We start from the raw sequence: 21,264 nt of genomic DNA, 5'->3' as shown, positions 1-21,264 counted from the left end.
GCACAGTGGTTACAGTGCAGTACTGCAAGCTACTTCTGCTGCCAGCTGCCTGCCTGCAATTTGGCAGTTCAAATCTCCCCAGGTTCAAGGTTGACTAAGCCCTCCATCCTTCCGAGGTGGGTAAAATGAGGACCCAAATAGTTGGAGGTAATTTGCTGACTCTGTAAACCGTTTAGAGAGGGCTGTAAAGCCCTATAAAGAAGTATATAAGTCTAAGTGATATTGCTATAGCCAAAGTCCTTTTCCATCTATATGCTACTATCTAAGTGCTATTGCTATATAATAAAAAATTATTTTGCTTTTTATTTCTTTTTTTCTAACTTTCCAAAAGCTAAAATGAGAATTCAATTTATTCCATTCAGTTATAATACCCAAGAGTTTGTGCATCTAGAGGCCCTCAAATGAACCTCTTTGTACGTAGCAAGACTTTTTTTTTCTGTTTGAATATGCAATGAATATATGGAATTTAAAAAATGGAACTGTGGTACGTATGTGCAAAAATGTTGTAATTTTCACTGCATCCTGGGTTCAAATGACATGACATTACCTAACAGAAAAACCAACTATTTCCATAAAGTTTTGAAAAAATTCTACATGAACATTATTAAAAGGGAGGTAGGCAATAGCTGAAATGAAAGAAATTAATAAAAAAGAGCCCATTTGGTGTAGTGTGTCAACTTGCAAACCATCCCTGGTCTTAAGGTGGTAGTCTAGAAACCAAAAAATTGTGAGCTAATTCCACTTTAGGTATAAAAGCCAAAATGACTTTGGACTTGTCACTATCTCTCAGTTCAACCCAACTCACAGATTTGTTTTTGTGAGGAGAACAGAAGTATTGTGTATGGTCATCTCCATAAATAAAAGTGGGATAAAAACAATCAATCAATAAAATAAACTTTAAAATAGACAAATTTTTGTTAAGCTTCAGAAAACAACATATATTTTTCATATTTATTTTTCAGACAGTATCAGTTAACAGTGTTTTTATTGTTTTGGAAGACCAGTTAGAAGACAGTTTGTTATGCCTGAAACAGCGTATAACGTAACATTAAAGTAAACATCCAATACATACCTAAGGCAATTTCAAACCAAATAGAGTAACAGTTACTTGTTAATTTAAAAAGTCATTGTTGGTCATTCTAATAGCCTGGCAAAATTTATTTTCTGAATGGACAAGTTTGTAATAAGATGTGGTGCAGGGCCTCAGTACTAGTGTGCAAAAATATAGGCAAGTATTTCCATTCACAGGAGGAACATTAGCTTAACAACCAACCATCTTGCTACTCAAGTCTATTTTTTATCTAATCCCATAAAGAGCAGTTTATGTCTAATTTATAAAGGAGATTTTTTTTAGAGATTAGAAAGTGCCCCTGCAAGGAAGCCTATCTCATGGTAGGAAAGGTCTCATGAACACAGGAATAAGTCCATGATCCTACCCAGCAAGATCTTTTAGGATTAGTGAGCTGTCATAAAGTGTTCTGTTCTTCCAAGCTGGAGAAAAAATCATCAGGAAGTTCACCAAGAAGCTGGTCCAGATCATCTACAAGGATAAAATGAGAAGTGAGACCAATTTTTTTTAACAATAATCACTCTGGGCTACATCAGCCATGGTGGCACAGTGCTTAGAATGCAGTATTGCAGGCTAACTCTGCCCCTGCAAGGAGTTTGATCCTGACTAGTTCAAGGTTAAATCAGCATTGGTAAAAGATTGGTAAAATAAGGACCAGATTGCTGGGAATATGTGATGACATCTGTAAACCACCCAGAGAGGGAAAAAACAGCCCAACCTATCAAAAACAGCACCACAAAAAACAGATTAGGAACACAAGTTAAAATAGGGAAGAAAATGGTAAGTGAACTCCTAGACGAGTTCAAATCACTAGGACTGAATGGACTACACCCCAAGGTTCTGAAGGAACTGGCAGACGAGATCTCAGAACCACTGAACTATATCTTTCAAAAATCCTGGAGCACCAGGGAACTGCCAGAGGACTGGAAAAGGAGCTGATGTGGTCCCCATCTTCAAAAATGGAAAAAAATAGATCCAGGAAACTATAGACCTATCAGCAGGGAAGATTCTGGAATAGATAATCAAGCAATGAATCAGCAAACACCTAGAAGCAAACAAAGTAATAACCAAAAGCCAACATGGATTTGTTAAAAACAGATCATGCCAGACTAATCTTATTGCATTCTTTGACAAAATGACAAAATTAGTGGACCAGAGGAATGCTGTTGATATAATTTACTTGGACTTCAGTCTACTTTATTTGATAAAGTAGACTATAACCTAATACTAGACAAAGTAGAAAAATGTGGGTTAGACAGCATCACCACCAGATGGATTCGTAACTGGCTGACCAACCGCACTCAGCATGTAGTCCTCAATGGAACTGCATCCACATGGAGAGAAGTATGCAGTGGAGTACCCCAAGACTCTATTTTAGGCCCAGTACTCTTCAACATCTTCATCAATGATTTGGACAAGGGGATAGATGGGGAACTCATTAAATTTGCAGACAAAATCAAGCTGGCAGGAATAGCAACACTCCAGAAGATAGGCTTAAGATACAGAAGGATCTTGACAGACTTGAACATTGGGCACTATCTTAACAAAATGAAATTCAATGCTGAAAAAAGTAAGGTTCTACATTTAGGCAAGAAAAATCAAATGCACAGGTACAGTATATGTGGTACCTTGCTCAATAGTAGAAACTGTGAGAGGGATCTCGGAGTCCTAGTGGACAACCATTTACATATGAGCCAGCAGTGTGCAGCAGCTGCCAAAAAAAGCCAACACAATTGTGGGCAGAGGGATAGAATCAAGACCATGTGAAGTGTTAATACCACTTTATAATGCCTTGGTAAAGCCACACTTGGAATATTGCATTCAGTTTTGGTCGCCATGATGCAAAAAAGATGTTGAGACTCTAGAAAGAGTGCAAAGAAGAGCAACAAAGATGATTAGAGAAGTGGAGGCTAAAACATATGAAGAAGGTTGCAGAAACTGGGTATGTCTAGTCTAATGAAAAGAAGGACTAGGGGAGACATGATAGCAGTGTTCCAATATCTCAGGGGCTGCCACAAAGAAGGGGGAGTCAAGCTATTCTCCAAAGCAACTGAGGACAGGACAAGAAGCAATGGGTGGAAACTAATCAGAGAAGCAACTTAGAACTAAGGAGAAATTTCCTGACACTTACAATTAACCAATGCAACTTGCCTCCAGAAGTTGTGAATGCTCCAACACTGGAAGTTTTTAAAAAGATGTTGGATAACCATTTGTCTGAAGTGGTGTAGGGTTTTCTGCCTAGGCAGGGGGTTGGACTAGAAGACCTCCAAGGTCCCTTCCGTTATTATATTCTAGTATTGAAAAATACTGTAAAGTGGTATATAATTCTAAGTGCTATTCTAAGTGCTACATGCAGAGATTGTGGTCTGGATATATTATTTTAATGAGAAGCTGTCTTGTTTTTTTCAGTGTCTATTTTTTCTGTGATAAGTGGAAAAAAGGGAAGAGAGAAGAAAATCTTATGTAGACTTGCTTTCTGACAAGCAAGTTCATATTTAATGCTTAGCACATTCTATACTTAAGATGACACTGAGCGAATAAAACTTTTCATTTCTCATATCCTACGAATTTCTGTTTTTCTTTCTTGGGGAAAAAAAGCACAACAGGCCTTTATAATACATAACTAGGGCAGCACAGAAATAGATGAAACACACTAAACAAAGAGTTCCATGACTGCAGATAAACATAACAAATAACGCTAATAGTAACTTCCCATCTTATACAATTATAGAATATGCATTTTTAATCTAAAAATGCTGTTGCAAGCTACCTGATTTGCTATAAAGCCCTACATGTTTTATTTCTTCCCAATATCTGCCAATGCCACTTGTACTAACAGGGTGGGCATGCTTTAAGTCCCCTTTCTAAAACTATGTTATTAGATTGGACCCAAAGGTATGCATTTTCTGTGGGAGTGCCTGCCTTCTGGAGCAATTCCATCCTCCACTCCCAAAACATACATTTTCTATTGGCCTTTAGAAAAGCATTAAAACCCTCACTTTTTCTCAGGTGCTGGGATCAGGATGATGGACACCCCTGTCTGGAGGAGAGTAATAATTGAGCTTCTGATACCTATAATGCGTTTCTTTTTCACTGTAATGGAATCTTTTTTTTTTTTTGTGCTCATTCTTTACATTCTAAATCAGCCAGAATCAAATTTTTAAAGCTGGGCACCTATATAAATAAATAGATGCATAATGAGGGCTGATAATATATGAGTTAGCAAGCATTATGTAGCTCTGCAAAGCTTCCCTCATTTTCCATTTTAAAAGCCGAGATGAGTAAGGAAAGACAACAGATAAGAAGACAAACATTACTGTTTAGCATTCTATTTACCCAAGTCGGCTCTCTCAGCAGATTTGCCTACTCCACAATTTCCTGATTCTTGTAATGATGATGGACTTTCGTTTGATGCTAATACACGATGACATCTCTTCTTATTTCTCTCACATCCTTCCATGTTCTTGTTATCCATAGCGGCCATTACAATCACAGCACTTATGGGAGAATCCTGCTATAATTTTAATACAGCATGTTCATATAACGTCTCATAGACAGCTAACAAACTAAGTGTTTGCACAATTTGTTTATTCAATTTATTTGCTGCCTATCCCACCATGGCTTACAACAATAAAAACAAAAATGAAAAGAAATGTAATGTAACAATAGAACAATTTACAATTTCCTCACACCATGAATGCCATCCAATAACAGCAGGAAAAATCAGAGATGCTCCTACCATATCAGATCATTCATCCATTCTGTATCATTCTGTTCAAATGATCATCTGAGGCTCATTACTCTCAAAAATTGAAATGTGAGACCCACTACCTACAGAACACTCAGTCATAATATCACATTATATCTTCAATGCCTATTGATCAATTTTGAATTCAAGATAATAAATGTTCTAAACGATCTGAATACTTGTAGACCACTTTCTTCAAATTAATCTGCATTTAAACATCAAGAGATCAAGCCCTTCCCTGGGTTCCATTGATAGGGAAAGTATCACTGACTAATATACGAATTTGGACTAGAATAATGTATGCTTTAAAGACACCTAAAAATATAATAAATATCATCACCATCATTAAATTTTTATCCTGGCTATTGTAACTCAAATGAGAAACATGCTTAATCCTGCTTCCTATTTTTAGAGCAAGTGTTTGAGGTAGGTTAGGTTAAGAATGACTGGCCCAAAGTTATCCACCTATGCCTGAGGCAGGCCTAGAACGCAGTCTTTTGCTACACTACTATACCACGCTATTATACTAAACTGGCTCTCATGGGAGCATAATATTTTTCTGCTGCTCATTAATTAGTCAATATAACGAGTCTGAATTTAGCTTGCTTGGATTTAAATTAAGCTTTCTTCTCAGTTTAACTATCTATCCACATGAAATTTCTCACATCTTTTCCTACAATAGTCACATTTCTAATTTTTTGATAATTAAAATGTTACTGTTATTGTCATTATTGTCACATCCTTACCTGTGGTGTCACAGTCTCACTTGTTTCCCAAAACTCTTGGTATGGCTGAAGCTGATTTCCACTGCTAAAACCAGGTGAATATACTTTCACCAAGTTACTGGGTGTGACATTGAGATAGTGATTGCGATGGGATGGAGAGAACACGCTCACCTGTGAAGATACTTATCAGTTATTTTCACAATAATATGTAGCACTACTTACATGCTAATTTGTATAGACATGCTAAAGTTTGATGCCAGCAGATGAAATATATCAAAATCTTGCCTCTCCACTGACTCTTGAAATGATCTATGTATGTTATAGTCACCCTAACCTAAAGAACAATAGGAAGGAAATAGCCTTGTAACATATAACAAAATTGTCAGTGGATAATCTGATTTCTATCCATTATGTTGAAATAACACAACAGGATTGATATATGTGTCTGCAACAGGAGGGAATTAAGACATCCAGCTTAAATATTCAAATGGAAGTGGGGGTAGGGGTTAAGAATATTTATATTAGATAATTAGAATTCTTACTGAAGAATGCTCAAAATAAATCATATTGTTTTACTAATTCTGTTTTGTGTTTTGCCAGACTATAAATATCTATTTTATTCTGCTTCCAGAGGTTTTACAAACAGACAGCAGGAAAATATGCATTACAAGTTTCTTGGACAGGAAGTTGTTTTTTTATTTATCTTATTCTAACATGCTTCAAATTTTGTAAAACATCCTAGCTCAAAAGCACAAAACCAAGGAAATATAAATAAGTCAAGTGCAATCAAAGATTTTACATACGTATTATTACTTTCGGCATGGAAATTATCAAGGCTCATCCAGCCTTGAATTTCTTACTTCCTTACCTGTTTTAGCAAAAGCACTGAACCAATTTTAAATTCACTTTCTTTTTCTTCCAGCAACAAACGATGTATTGTGCCCTGCATTTCACCTATTTGAGAGAAGATCAGACAAATGACAGCAACAGTGAATCTACCAAAATGTTATTTAGCAGTAATTCTAATTTGCTTGTACAGAAAATAGGAACTGGATTCAAGCATGTGATCTGTTATTTGCTCAAACACAGCAGTTACTCTCAAATGAGATTGTTTTGAGTTTATATTGTTAGATATGTTCTATAACTAAGGTTGCATAGTTAGTAGTATTAAGTTCTTCTAGAGAAGGTTGGATTATATATTTAGCCACCCAGAGTCTTTTTAGAATTGGGTGACTTTCTTCTTATCTGCTAGGTTCTCTTTTTGTGATAACAATTGTGGGCAACACACAGACATTCCCCCAAATTTATAGCCTACAAAAACATTCTGAAATTCGGTGAACTATTATGTTATTGGACTTAATAACATAAAGTTTCCATTTGGGAAACTTGGGGATAATTTTTATGGCTCAGCTACTTTTGACATAATTCATCTTGGTACTGCAGTACTTGGCTAATCATGCATGCATGCAATATATGGTCAAGAAAAGGTCTATATTTCTTTTGTAACACAGAAAAGCACAGTAATAATTAATTTCCCATAACTTTTATTAGAATGAATCCCTAGAGGAATGCACCATTATTTTCTACAGGATAAACTTTAAGTAATCAAAAGAGCATTGGCTACACATTTGTTCAGGTATCCACAAAAATTACCTCACTCAAAATGATGCAGGCAAAAGACTTTACATGACACAAATCAAGCATCCATTTAAGTTACAAGGCAAAGCATTACCTCACCAACTTAGTAGGGCTGAATCCTTTTTACTCTTACCAGTAGGATCCTTGAACTCAGCACCTGCATCAACATTAGTCCTCATCATTGATTTAATCATTACTGCCATGTTTGGAACCTTGTTCTTTGGGAGTTGCTTCAGAGCTGCCTGAATGGAAGAAACCAACAGAGGAAAAGCTCCAACATGAATTGGGAATACATTCAATTGTGAGAAAAAAAATGTCTCACATTAAGAAGTTGATAACGGAGATTAAGTTGACTATTCAAAATTTCAGCCTTTACCTTACGAAGTACCATAGAAATGCTGTATATCTGAAGAAAACAGGATGGATCTCCTTCATCCAAATCAAATTCATTTTTCATGGCAACCCATGGGCCTCTTTCAAATTCTTCTTCTATTGTTTGCTGGGAAATAGACATTTCCTGAAGGAACAGCAGAGAATCCCAGATAAAGATTTACTTCTGCAGAGCAACATATTCATCTTAGAAATGTTTATTTATTTTGGTGATACATTAACCAATTATATATCTGAAACACTGCATTTATCTTTCCATGTACTCACCTTTCCCACTAGCTTTAATTGTATCAAGCATTTAGGGAAAAATACTGATGTACTGGCATTTTAAGCAACAGACTAAATCCATCCATGCACTTTGTATACAAAAGTGTATTTATAGGTAGTATTCAACTTACCATCACAACTGAGTCCAACATTTCCATTGCTAAGCAGGATAGTTATTAAGTGAGTTGGGCTTTATTTGTGCTGCGTATGGTAAGTGAATCTGGCTTCCCCCACTGACTTTGCTTATTGGAAACCAGCTAATTAGGTTACAAAAGGTGATCATATGACTCCTGGACAGTGCAATTGTCATAAATACAGTATATGCTAGCTGCCAAATGTCAGAATTTTGATCATGTGATAATGGGGAAATGGCAATAATCATGTGAAAATTAGTCATGTTGCGTTTTTCAGTACCACTGTAAATTCAAACTTTGACTAAAGAAATGATTAAGTCAAGGACTACCTGTACAGTTGTAATTCAAGAATTACAGCTCAACTATTGAAAATATTATCACATTTGCTCTAACTCCAAATATGTTAAAGTTGAACTTGATTATCCATGAGCTGAAAGGTATTCTTCCATAGATGTTCTCTATTGTTAATGACTTTCCAGGATTACAGTAGTCACATGAGAGAGCTTATTCAGTTCATCATCCTTAAAATATTAAGTTTATCATCTCCAAAAACAACAGAACCAAATTATCCTGCAAGGACAAAATTTTCAAGATGGTTTCTTTAAAATAAATGATATGAGAAAATTATATATTTTATTATTATAGATATCTACAGGATCACACGACACATTTAGTGTCTACTTTTGAATAGTTAGGGATAGGACACTAAATTAATCTAAACATTGGATGTAGGAAGAAGAGTCTCATTTCACTCAAGCCCCAACTCTCAGACCTAATAAAAATCCCCTCATTCCAAGATGCAGCTGCTAGTTATAAGGGGGAAGATTGCTCAAAAGTATCCTTATAGGCTTATTTTAAAGACTAACAAAAAGATTGAAGGCAATGTGATTTTCTATTAATAAGTTTAGTATCTTAAGTCTAGTCTATTTTTCAACATCAATACAAAAATTTCAAAGACACAATGAAATTACCTCAGTTCGTAATTTTGCTACAGCCCCGTGAGTTGGCATCTGGGGAGTTGCAATGAGAATCTCATCCAGGTTTTTCCCGTTAGGCTTTTTAAATAAAGAAGGAAAAATTTAAAAAATGTACATCACCTATGCATATTTTTTTAAAGCCCTCTTATTCTTTAATTGTTTAAACAGAAGCAGAGATTTCTTAGGATACTCAAAGTGGTAATCTGAAGAAATTCTGTGTTTCAAGTCATCCTACTTATAGAAGCTGAAGGTATTAAAGCATGCTAAAAATATTAGATTTAATAGACACACAATAGAAAACTCTTCAGAAGTATAATCTTTGCAGTAAAGGCTACAGCCTTTATCAGGGCAACATATGCAGCAGCTCAGAGAATTTTAAGTCACAAAATGTTTTGGAACAGAATAGATAATAAAATTTTAAGTTGTATTAGTATTCTAATTTGGCCTTGTGTACTATTTGGAGTATTTACATCTTAGAAAGGTAAGTACTGGCATCCTAAGCAAGAGATTAAATCCATCCAGACTTGAATAATCTCTAAAATGAAGACAACTCAATCCAACAATCTTTTTGGAGTAAAGACGAGAGTTTTTATTCTTTTTTATGGTTTGTAGCTAAGTATAGGTTTTTATTAAAGTACGGCTGGAATAAATATTTTATTTTATAATAAGTAGATTAAAATATTTTAGAAACGTTTTTACCAATGTTTTCACATATAGACTTACTGTATCACCCAAGTGTTCTCTTACTTGTTGAGGCAGAATGCCTGCTGGTCCTGGGAAGCGACGAGTCTTAGTTCGCAGAGAAACATGAGCCATTGACTGAGGTGTCTTGCTGGTTGCTGTGACCAAACGGATAAGATGATTGGTGAGAACAGGAGTCTGAGGCTTTCCAGAACCTGTAACTAAACTCGGGGCTTTAGGAATGACAGGAGGGATTCCCACAGTTGTCACTGAAGGACCATATGTGATATGGAGTTGACCACCACTATTGGCCATTCTAGAGTCAGAGCAGCTGGGGCTAAATATCCGTGATTTGGGCAGCCTTGAAGGAGTACTTGTTGAAATGAAGGGAGAACAGGGTCTAATCAGTGGCAAGGAAGGACTGTTGCACTCAGCATTGGATTTATCCAAAGATGATTGAACAGGCTTTATCATCTGAATACTGGAATTTGAAAGGGAGACAATATTGTTGCTCATCCCTAAGTTAGCCTGGGGAAAACCAGAATCCATGGAGGTAGGCCTCAGATTTGACTCTGAAGAAACTCCCATTGGCTGTAGATGGCTGACGACCTCATCAACAAATTCTTTTCGAGTTTTTATCATTTGTGAAGTATCCAATCCAACAGGATTCATTGGTGTCATTGTGTTTGTGCCTTGTCGTTTCTTGACTGTTTCTAACTCATTGTCTCTCATCTGCTTCTGGGAATCACAGTCAGATCTGAAAGATTCTGGATACATACTAGATTCTTCTAAATCCATACATGCAGCCAATACAAGTTCATTGTCAATATCATCCCTGGGGGAAGTCCCAGAGGGAAATATAGCTGGAGGCCTGGTCATAAATTTAAATCTCTTGCCTGAAGTGCTACCTGTTTCACACTTGGCTAATAAGCCTGTTGGGTCCTTTTGAACTTTGAAGTTGCTTATCAGGGGAAGCATATGGTTATTTTTGATCTCAGTAGTGCAGATACCATCTCCAAATTGAAGTCTGGAGCAGTTTTGTACCTGTGAAATAGGGGGCATAGTCTCTGAAAAGCTACGTGTGCCTGGATCCTTAACTGGCATGAAGGCATTGCCAGGAGCTCTTAACCCTGCAGAAAGGGGTCTCAGGCCTCTTAAATTAGCAGATGTTGTGTCTAGAGTCTGCTTCTCCACATCACTCACAGCCATCAAGAAATCCTATGGAAAAAGAAGAAGATAAGACTTGGCATGAAAAGCAAAATTTCAGTTGTGTATATAGATTCTGATAGTGTTGCTTGGGGATTTCAAATTCTCAGAAATAAGCAATAATTGAACAGTGAGATTTCAACTGAGATTTTGTGGCTAATCTATATTAGATTAGACTATAAGCCTTTTTATCAAATAGAACTTCTTGTTTCTTCTACTTCAATGATCTGGCTTCATCATCTACTTTCCAGTTATGATTTAGAAGTGTTCCCTTACCTCATCTTCAAATTCAGCCTCCACAGAAAACAACTTTTGGAGCTTGCAGGCCTGTAAGAACAGTTTAATAATTTGCAAGATTAATTCTAAAGGGGTTGCTCACAGCAATATTTTTATTTTTACTTCAAAACATTCTTCACCAGAAGTTATAATGAAGCTGTTCTTCTTGTGTTATCAATACTACAAGCTGAAATTGCTAAATTATTAGGGGATGCTAAAAATACCGTGCTTCCTGGGGACTTAATAATCATAAACAAAAAACAGAATAGTATATCTAGCAACACAGTTCTTTTTTCTTTAAAGGAAAATTAAATCTCTCTTAAATCCAAGAAACTAAAAAGAAATGGCTTTTTAGATCATTTTAAAGGCAAGGAAAGACTTCTTTACCAAACTTCATAATTCTGCTAACCAATAGTATCCAAAATAAAAATTTTTGAATTTTTAAAATGAATTCTAATTGTACAGAATTCTAATTTAAAAATGCAGGAACTCTTCTTCATTTTAAAAGTCCATCGGTATTGTCAGTCATCCAGGTCATGGTTGTCCCAAAACTGGTTTTTCAGGAAGCAACTGGACTTTGTTTTTTCTTTGAAGATGTTTTGCTTCTTATCCAAGAAGCTTCTTCAGCTCTGACTGGATAGTGGGGAATGGAAGGATTTATATTCCTTTCAGACAGCTAGTCATTTGCATTCTTTTAGAGCAGGGGTATCAAGCTTGCACCATCATGGTGGTATCACATGACATATCACAGCTATTTTCCCCTTCACTAAACCAGGCATGGGCATGGCCAGACTGTGATATATCTGGCCCACGGGCCACAAGTTTGATAGCCCTGTTTTAGAGAGTCACTTGGAGTTTAGTCACTTTTAGTCACTTGGAGTGTGTCCTCAGGATCACCTGAGTAGTGCAAATGGATGTGGAGCCTTCTTGGCTGCAGGATGTTTTCTGCCCTATGTCCCTTCACTCTTGGGTCTTCCAACAATCCTTTCATTCCCCACTATCCAGTCAGAGGTGAAGAAGCTTCTTGAATGAGAAGCGAAACATCTTCAAAACAAAAATTCCAAGAAAGTCTAGTTGCCTCCTGAAAAAGCACCTTTGGGTCTTCTTCACTGAACCTTTTCATGGGCTCCATATATTACTTGTATTCACAGATCTGGCAACAGATGTCAGTTGAATTAGCCAAATCAATGTCACATCGATTTTAAAAGTAATCATTATTTTTATGCTCAGACACTTTATACTGCATGAAGTTTTTGGACTTGACAATAAACAATCATGAAAATTTGATGTTACTTGTTCAGTGCAAAATAAATATTAAGTTATAATTTTAGTGAGATTCATGAAATACCATTTAAAAGTAACTTAGTGAAAACACAATATATGAAATAATAGTAGATTAGTCTAATCAATTTCCATAGTTATAAAGTTCTTGGTTATTTAAAGGGCTATATTTATATAGATTACATCATCGTTAAATATATTTGCCACCTAACTCAGTGATTCTTAGCAGTTTACAAATGATTTCAAACATGATAATAAAAAACTTCAAGAACAAAAAGGGGTAGATATGGCACAACTGAGTAGAAACCAATATGAATTGAAGAGATTGTGAATCTGCACAAAACAAATATCTTTGTCATTCCGTCAGCATAATTTGCTGCCTTTTGCTTTTCTCAATTTTTCCATATCTTTGCTTCTGTGTCTTATCAGAGCTTCATATGCATTCTAGTAATATATAAACAGAGTGAAGGGAAAATAACTCCAAAATTGGTTTTTGTTTCATTTGTTATTTGCTTCATTTATTTCATGTTATTCAATATGCCAATCTGAAAAAAATAATTGTCTCCTAATTGGCTGCATAACCTTTAACTACAATTACCGTGACAACACATCTCTGTAACTTGTGATCTGTCACCTTATTAAGAATTTTTCAGACTATTCCTGCCTTGTGAATTTCTACAGCTTAGGCCTCCTGGGCTCAGTTTTCAGCCTGTAGCCCTCTGCCAGTGAAAACGCACGGTCCTCCTGAGCTCCATTATCATTGGTATAGAACTGCAGGAGGATTCCCCCAGCTAACATGAACTCATGGTGTCCCACTTTCTAGCATGGTGCCTTTAATCATTGTCTCAAGTATTCTTTCAATGATGGTAAGACATCCAGTTTGAGACATTAAAGTACTCCCAATTTTAATTGGTTTCTGTTGGGTTATCTCTGTTCATCATCGAGAGTTACATTGATTCAAATGTATAACAATATAAATTTAATAAATAAACCTTTACTATGCTTGACAATTCTTATTAGATTCATATTATGGGATGCAGTGGTTAATTTCTGCAAACATGTCAACATTCATATAAACCCCAAATTTTACTTTCTACCATCTACTCATAGAACATTTTTTCAGAAGTGTACAAAATAATCCAATTGATTTCTGGCAAGTTCAGTGCACTTGCATTTAGTAGTCATGGCTTTCAACTTGCTATTTTACCAGAAATCCTACCTTTATCCAATGTTTTTTCTGATAATGGAATGATAAATACTGACTTTAAGCAAGGCAAGAGAGCCTGCAAATCCCTCAATGTTTTTGGAGGGTTTTTTTGTAACTTCCAGGGCAATTTTATACCAAAGCTCTAAGAATGATTTTAACAGAGTGACCTCTCTCGGAAAGATTCTGTTTTCTTTTTTTCCCCACTCCATTATCCAAAATAATTATTTTCAGTAGGACGTGATGTTTCCAGAATCTTATGATGAGGTTTCATTGCGATGAAGACAACCAAAGGTCGATCCAAATCAACTTATTTAATCTAGTACAGTACTGTATCACACAACTAGCCCTTAGTATTCATTTAATTGAATTGATTAAACTAGAGTATAACTTTTTCCCATTGGGATGTTCCATAACTTTATGAATAAAAGCACCCATCCATAGAGGAAATGGGCAGCACAAAAGTAAATAAAAATAAAATGGTGTTATTCGTAGAGCAAATACTCCTTGAACAGGGGAATTTATACGAAGCTTATATAACATTCAGGATCAACAATACCCATGTATGCATAAAACCTAAAAGATAATAGATTTTCACAGAACTGTAAAAGTGGAAACAGTGATCTAAACACAACTGGTCATAAGCTGGTATGCCACGAAACAGCAGTCAGCGTATCCCTGTGTAAACCACAGTCCCAATGAAAAAGAAAAGAACTAATTTTAATTTTATAAGACCTTCATATACTATGGGCATAGCCTTTATTTTATTGCTCAGTCTCTGCCCAACTTTCACGGTTACCATTGTCCCAAAAGACACCAAAGACAATGGCAGCAAACATTATTCAAATATTCCTAGTTTTATGTACCTACGATTTTGAGAATCACTGTCTTTTATGGCCACAAAGTTCAATGCTAATATTCAAAATCAGGAGTATGTCCCATGAAGCTTCAAGATATTTTGCTTCAAACAATATCAACCAGTATGACTGAGAGAAAAGATCTGCAGCTGAACTTCAAAAACTTTCCAAAAATCAAAAGGCTGCTTGGCCGAATTCTAAACCCATAAATAACAAGCATATTTTAATATACACCAAAACCTCCTTTTCATACTGCTTTATATCTCTACAATAACACACGCTCACACATTCGCTAGTGGCAAATTAAAATTTTAAATTCAAATGCTTGTAGTCTTTACGTTTACCGTTGGGCTTTGTACCCTTTGACCTTATAACAGAAAACCACCTGGGGGATTTTTCCTCGATGGCCACAGAGCTTCCTCAGTTTCTTTGCCCGGAAACCATACACTCAAGTCATTCTCTATATTTTAACACACACACCCCCAAATTACGCCGGTCCTTCTTTACCATCGCAAAGCTCCAATGCTACTATCGGGGAAAAGGAAACGAACAGCGAGCATTAACGCCCGAAAGGCATCCCCGCCATTGCTTTAAACGCCGCGCTAGTGAACATTCGAATTAGCCATCCTCCGCGTGACGTTCATTCTTCCTCATTACGCCTGCGCGATGGGGAGAAAGGACTTCGTTTCCTCAAGTCCTGCCTCCTTTCTGTAATGAGTTTGATTGCGCAACCATAAACAAGATCCTACGATCTGAGACCGCCTAAGTGGCAGTGCATGTCTGACTCGCGATAAAGCCCAACCGATCCATTCATTTCAGTGGCACGCATTTAGCTTTTTTTCTCCCACTCAGAAGTTAGTTCCTACATTTTGAAAAAGTTCGTATGCAGATCACTAAACTTAATTGAATCCAGTCTGATCATTAAATGAAAGCTAATTAGATAACTTTGTATTTATTTATTTATTTTTATTTGTCAATTGCTTACAAGATAATAGGTATAAGTAAAAACATAATAGGTATAAGTAAAAACCACCACCCAGCACAGATAAACGCCTGGCAGACAAGACACACATAAAGACTGAACTATGCACCCTGACTAAAGTACTGTCAGCTAACAGCTTCCATTAAAGCAAAATCACCTGCTTGATCCACAAAAACACACTGAGACATAATGGAGACCTAGAAGATGAACAGACCTATGGAACAGCTGTCCTGCCCTACATAAGAGATACTACAGACAAAATCAGTAAGATACTACACAGGCATCACATCAAGACTGCCTTCAAAACAGACAGAAAAATAGCAGCCATCCTAAGAAACCTGGGAAACCAAGGCATATATGTATGCACAGTCCCCTGTGCATCATGCCCAGCCACATACATTGGACAGACCAATAGAAGAATAAGTACCCGGCTGAATGAACACAAAAATGCAGTCAAAAAGCTGAAACACACTTCCTCACTAGTCCAAAACATGAAAGCAACAGGTCATAGCATTGACTTCAATGGCACCAAAACCCTGGCCACTATAGAAAACCCCAGCTACAGAATTATCAGAGAAGCCATAGAGATTTAAAAAAAAGACCTGAAAGCATGAACAGAAGAGATGATTCCACCAGACTGTCAATTATCTGAAAGCCTGCACTCTCAAACAAAAAAATCTCCACACCACAAGCCAGCCAAACACCTGGGCACAAACAGACTCCCCCTGATACCTCCAGCTGAAACACACCCAAACCAGGCACCCAGATGAAACCTAGCTTCCTAATAAATGATAGCCGTCCATTTACTTGGAGCCAAGCCACACTAAAAGCCCCCAATACAGCAAACACAATGCTGCCAGCCAATCAAGACCAAAAAAAGCTACAAAACAGACAAAAGATATTAGAAACACCAATCAAGCAGAACACAGCAAACTCCAAGACCAATAAACAGAAACCAAGACTCCCAACCAATCAGGATGAAGAAAAAAACATTCTGGCACAGCATAGGCTAGCACCAAATTTAAAAGAGAAACAGCTGTGAAATCTGACTCACAGACGAACACTACACAGAAGCCTGATGATGGCAGATGAGATTCTGCCAAAATGTTGCTACAACTTTAATGACATGGGAAAATACCCGAATAAAGCTGAATACCATACATATAAATACCCCCCAAAACTTAAGAAAACAAAAACATAGTTATGAATACATGCATACATATAAGAAAAATATATATATATATATATAAAAAAACAATAGGACAGGGACGGTAGGCATGTTGGTGTGCTTATGCACGCCCCCTACAGACCTCTTAGGAAAGGGGTGAGGTCAATAGTAGATAGTCTAAGTTTAAAGTTTTTGGGATTTGGGGAAAAAAACAGTGTCAGGAAGAGTATTCCAGACATTGACCACTCTGTTGCTGAAGTTGTATTTTCTGTAATCAAGTTTGGTGCGATTAACTTTGAGTTGTATCTATTGTTTGCTCTAGTGTTGTTATGGTTGAAGTTGAAGTATTCATTGACAGGTAGGACATTGCAATGTATGATTTTATCTATTTTTTTCTATGCTTAGATCGGACAGAAGGCGGCGTAGTTCTAGGTTTTCTAGGTCTAGAATTTCAGGTCTGGTGGCATAAGGTATTCTGAAACAAGTAGAGGAGTGGAGAACTCTTCTTGTGAAATATTTTTGGACTTTCTCAACTGTGTTAATATCAGATACGTAATGTGGGTTCCAGACTGATGAGCTGTATTCAAGTATTGGTCTAGCAAATGTTTTATATGCTCTAGTTATTAGTGTAATATTACCAGAGAAAAAGCTACATAAGATTAGGTTAACAACTCTTAATGCCTTTTTGGCTATGACGTTACAGTGGGCTCTAGCACTTAGGTCATTTGAGATGAGTACTCCAAGATCCTTGACAGAGTTTGGATCATCAACAAGGTCTTGACTATTCAGCCTGTATTTTATTTTCTGAATTTTTTTTGCCAATATATAGGACAGAGCATTTATTTGCTGAGATTTGAAGCTGCCATTTGTTTGACCATTCTGATATATGGTCAAGGTCTTTTTGAAGGGTAGCAGTATTGTCGGTGGTGTTGAATAGCTTTACACATCAGCGAAGAGAATGCAGTTGCTCTTGATATGGTCACAGAGGTCATTTATGTAGAGTATGAAAAGAGTTGGTCCTAGAACACTGCCTTGGGGGACACCCTTGTTGACAGGTACAGAATTTGATAGGAAGCTCCCAATTTTGACCATTAGTGTCTGTTGGACAGAAATGCTTCTATCCAGTTATGCAGGTGTCCAGAGATACCGTAAGATTTTAGTTTTAGGAGTAGTTTGTCGTGTACCACTGAAACAAAGGCTTTACAGAAGTCTATGTAGAGTCTATGTAGAATGTAGTCTATTGCTTTGCCCTGATCAAGTTGTGTAGTCCATATGTTTTTGCAGTGTAAGAGTTGCAGATTACATGATAGTTTTTTCCTAAAACAAAATTGTTTATTAAAGAGTAGGTTGTTTGTTTCTAAGTGGAGGATGATGGATTGGTTAATAATTGATTCCATGACTTTACAGGTGACGCAGCATAAAGAGATTGGTCTGTAATTTTCAACTAGGCTGGGGTCTCCCTTTTTGAAGATGGGGATGACTGTGGCTTGTGACCATAGTTTTGGCAAGGAACTGGTCTTGAAAGATTTTTCAAAGATTATGCTAAGAGATTATGCTATAGCAGTGGGTAACTTTTTTAAGAAGCAGGCACATATTCTGTCCAGTCCAATAGATAGAGATGGTTTTAGATTGCGCAGTGCTTTTTCAACAATGTCTTCTGTAAAATCGATATGTATTAGATCATCGTAGTTGTCTGTGGTTTGACAAGGAAATACTGGGCATGATCCATTGCTGTTTACAAATACTGAGCCAAAGAATGTGTTAAATGTGAGAGGGACCTTAATGGACAACCAGTTAAATATGAGCCAGCAATGTACAGCTGCAGCCAAAAAAGCCAATACAACTCTAAATTGTATTAACAGAGAGATACAATCAAGAGTGAGGTATTAATATCTCTCTATAAAGCTTTAGTAAGACCACACCTAGAACTTTGCATCCAGTTTTGGTCACTATACTATACAAAAAGATATTGAGACTGTTCCGTACTAGCAGGCTTGGAGGCCTGCCTTCCTATTGGTCCGGAAAAGCCGGGCCATGATTGGTCATTATGAGACACTCTGATTGGCTCATATAGAGCTTGCTGCGATTGGCTAACACCAAGCGCGGCAGGCTCAAAAACCTGTCATTGGCTGCCTAGCCACGGCCAGCTCTATAAAAAGAGCAGCTGCGGCTAGGGTTTTTGTCTCAGTATCTGGTTGCTTAATAAAGAGCTGTTGTTCACTACTATGAGTCTCGTCTCTCCTTGGGACCCACCACCCAGACTTAACACTGGCGATGAGGATGGGATACTGAGACAGCAAGTCTGACCAGCACGTGGCAGACAGCGCGAAGACGACCAGCGAAATGGCCAGCAGCGCCATGCCACCCGCACCATTCAATCCAGCCAGCGAGGACTGGGAGTCCTACATTGATCGTTTCCAAATGTTCTTGGAATCAAACAACCTGAAAGACGCCACCGGCAGCAAGAAGCGAGCGGTCTTTTTGACACACTGAGGACCCGCCGTTTTTAAAATGGCCAAGGCGCTCATGAAACCTGCTGATGTCAAGACTATGGACTAGGACAACCTAGCTCCCATCCTCCAAAACCACTACGCCCCGGCTGTACCGACCCTTATCAGAAGGCCTGACTTTTACCAGCGTGATCAGCGCAAGGGTGAGAGCATCGGCGAGTTCATAGCCGACCTGAGAGACCTAGGGGGCTTATGCGGGTTCGCTAACCTAGACGAGGCCATGCGAGACCAGGTCGTCCTCGGCCTAAAAGATCCAGCACTCCAAAGCAGGTTGATGGCCAAGGGTGATATATCCCTCGCCGACGCCATAGCCGAAGCCACCGCAGCCGAGGCCACACGTAAGTCTGCGGCTTGAATGCGGCGTTCGAACAGAACTGATTGCAAATCCACCAGCGAGCCGGCCACGACACCAGAGAAACTGCGCAGCCTCCATCCACCATGGCGACATCGAATCCCCTCTGACAGTGAAGGAAGAAGTTCACAGACTTCAGTCAGAAGCGCGGCTGGCCGAGACCGGCGGGGTCGCAAGTCGGGGTACCAATGCGCCAGCTGCGGAGGAGATCACCCACGTTCCGAATGTAAGTTCCTGGACGCTGTTTGCCGTTTTTGTGAGAAGCGAGGGCATATCGCTAAAGTATGCCACAACAAAAGAAACTACAGCCCGAGAAGGCAAGATGGCAACCCTACCAAAAACCGGGACCGCCTGACAGACAACCGATGGAGCCGGGACAACAGAACCAAGAAATTCAGCGAGGCACCACGAAGAGAGGAAACGCACCAAACAGTCATTATCGGCCACGCTTCGCCAATCGACGCACGAAAAATTCGTATTGAGGTCGGTATCGAATACCAACCATGCACCATGGAGATAGATTCTGGCTCCTACCTCTCTATGGTCTCCTGGCGGACCATTAAGCATATAATACCCAGCATATGCCGCCAAGAACTGAGCGACCAGAAATTGATTTTGAAAGACTATCAGGGGAACCGCATTCCAGTAGCGGGTGTAGGACATTTCAAAATCTCTTTCAAAGACCGTACCAACGTCTTACCACTCACAATCGTCGATAAGGACCGCCCCAGTCTACTCGGGTTGCAATGGTTCGCACCGTTGGGGATCGAGATGGCCAGCATCAACCACACCAAGGATGAAGACTGGGAAGCAATGCTCGTTCGGGACTTCCAAGAAGTCTTCAGTGACACCCTAGGCAAGTACAAGGGGTCCCCAATCTCCTTTAATCTTAGCCCTGACATCGCTCCCATCCGCCTCAAACCGCGCCGAGTGCCTTTTGCACTCAAGCCTAAAATAGATGAACAATTAGACAAACTAATAGCGCAAGGCATATTAGAACCCATTGATCATGCCCGCTGGGAAACACCAATTGTCACCCCTATCAAACCAGATGGCTCCTGAGAATTTGTGGTGACTACAAGGCTACCCTCAACCATGCATTGCAGCAGAGTGCCTACCCAGTGCCACTCACTGGGGGGTGGCAGAATCTTTGCAAAGCTCGACCTGGCTCAAGCTTATCAACAACTGCCAGTCAATGCTGAAACTGCCAAGGCTCAAACAATCGTAACACATTGAGGGGCCTTTCAATGCAACCCGACTCAGTTTGGAGTCAGCGTCGCACCTGGGGTTTTCCAAAGCCTAATGGAAAGACTGCTACAAGGAATTAAAGGAGTTGTGCCCTATTTTGACGACGTCTTAGTAGCAGCCCCCAACAAGCGAGAATGGAAAAGAGACTGAGAGCAGTGCTACAAAAATTTAAAGACTCTGGCCTCAAGGTAAAGAAAGAAAAGTGCCAGTTATGTACTGAAAGGGTTGAATTCCTCGGGTACCTCCTTGACGAACAGGGAATTCACCCTACCAACAAGAAATTAAGGGCCATCAAAGAAGCCCCCAGGCCAAAAAACAAAATGGACCTCCAAGCATTCCTTGGACTCATTAATTTCTATAATATTTTCCTACCCCAGAAAGCCACTGTCGCGGAGCCCTTGCATAGACTCCTGAATAAAAAGGCACCATGGATTTGGGGACGGCAAGAGGAACACGCATTTCAACAGATAAAAGATCTTCTGACTTCCGACGCAGTCCTCATGCAATACGAGACCCTACCACTGACTATTACTTGTGACGCTTCACCTTTT

General features: G+C 38.4%; 1 protein-coding gene across 1 annotated transcript; it reads right to left on the bottom strand.

Moving 5' to 3' along the window:
* Positions 1 to 911: 911 nt before the first annotated feature.
* HROB (homologous recombination factor with OB-fold) lies at positions 912 to 14,889 on the bottom strand. Its single transcript, XM_087917698.1, has 10 exons — positions 14,839 to 14,889; positions 11,112 to 11,162; positions 9,672 to 10,847; positions 8,943 to 9,026; positions 7,557 to 7,697; positions 7,314 to 7,422; positions 6,411 to 6,496; positions 5,564 to 5,713; positions 4,406 to 4,583; positions 912 to 1,540 (listed from the first exon to the last, which is right to left on the bottom strand). The coding sequence occupies exons 3-10, from the start codon at positions 10,836 to 10,838 to the stop codon at positions 1,467 to 1,469; spliced, it is 1,989 nt and encodes a 662-aa protein (XP_087773824.1). The 5' UTR covers positions 10,839 to 10,847; positions 11,112 to 11,162; positions 14,839 to 14,889; the 3' UTR covers positions 912 to 1,466.
* Between the last annotated feature and the right edge of the window lie 6,375 nt (positions 14,890 to 21,264).

Source organism: Pseudonaja textilis, chromosome Z (genome assembly GCF_049901715.1).
Source record: "Pseudonaja textilis isolate UNSWEBS1 chromosome Z, rPseTex1.2, whole genome shotgun sequence".
In the NCBI taxonomy this organism is placed as follows: Eukaryota; Metazoa; Chordata; class Lepidosauria; order Squamata; family Elapidae; genus Pseudonaja; species Pseudonaja textilis.
Note: the sequence above shows the minus strand (reverse complement) of the source record. Positions and strands in the feature narration are given on the sequence as shown.

Excerpts from the sequence above, each read along its gene's own strand:
- HROB (XM_087917698.1), bottom strand. The coding sequence starts at position 10,838 with ATGGCTGTGAGTGATGTGGAGAAGCAGACTCTAGACACAACATCTGCT. Across the intron at positions 7,698-8,942 it reads TAGCAAAATTACGAACTGAG|GAAATGTCTATTTCCCAGCA; the intron begins GTAATTTCATTG and ends CTGTTCCTTCAG. Across the intron at positions 5,714-6,410 it reads CAGTGCTTTTGCTAAAACAG|GTGAGCGTGTTCTCTCCATC; the intron begins GTAAGGAAGTAA and ends GTATCTTCACAG.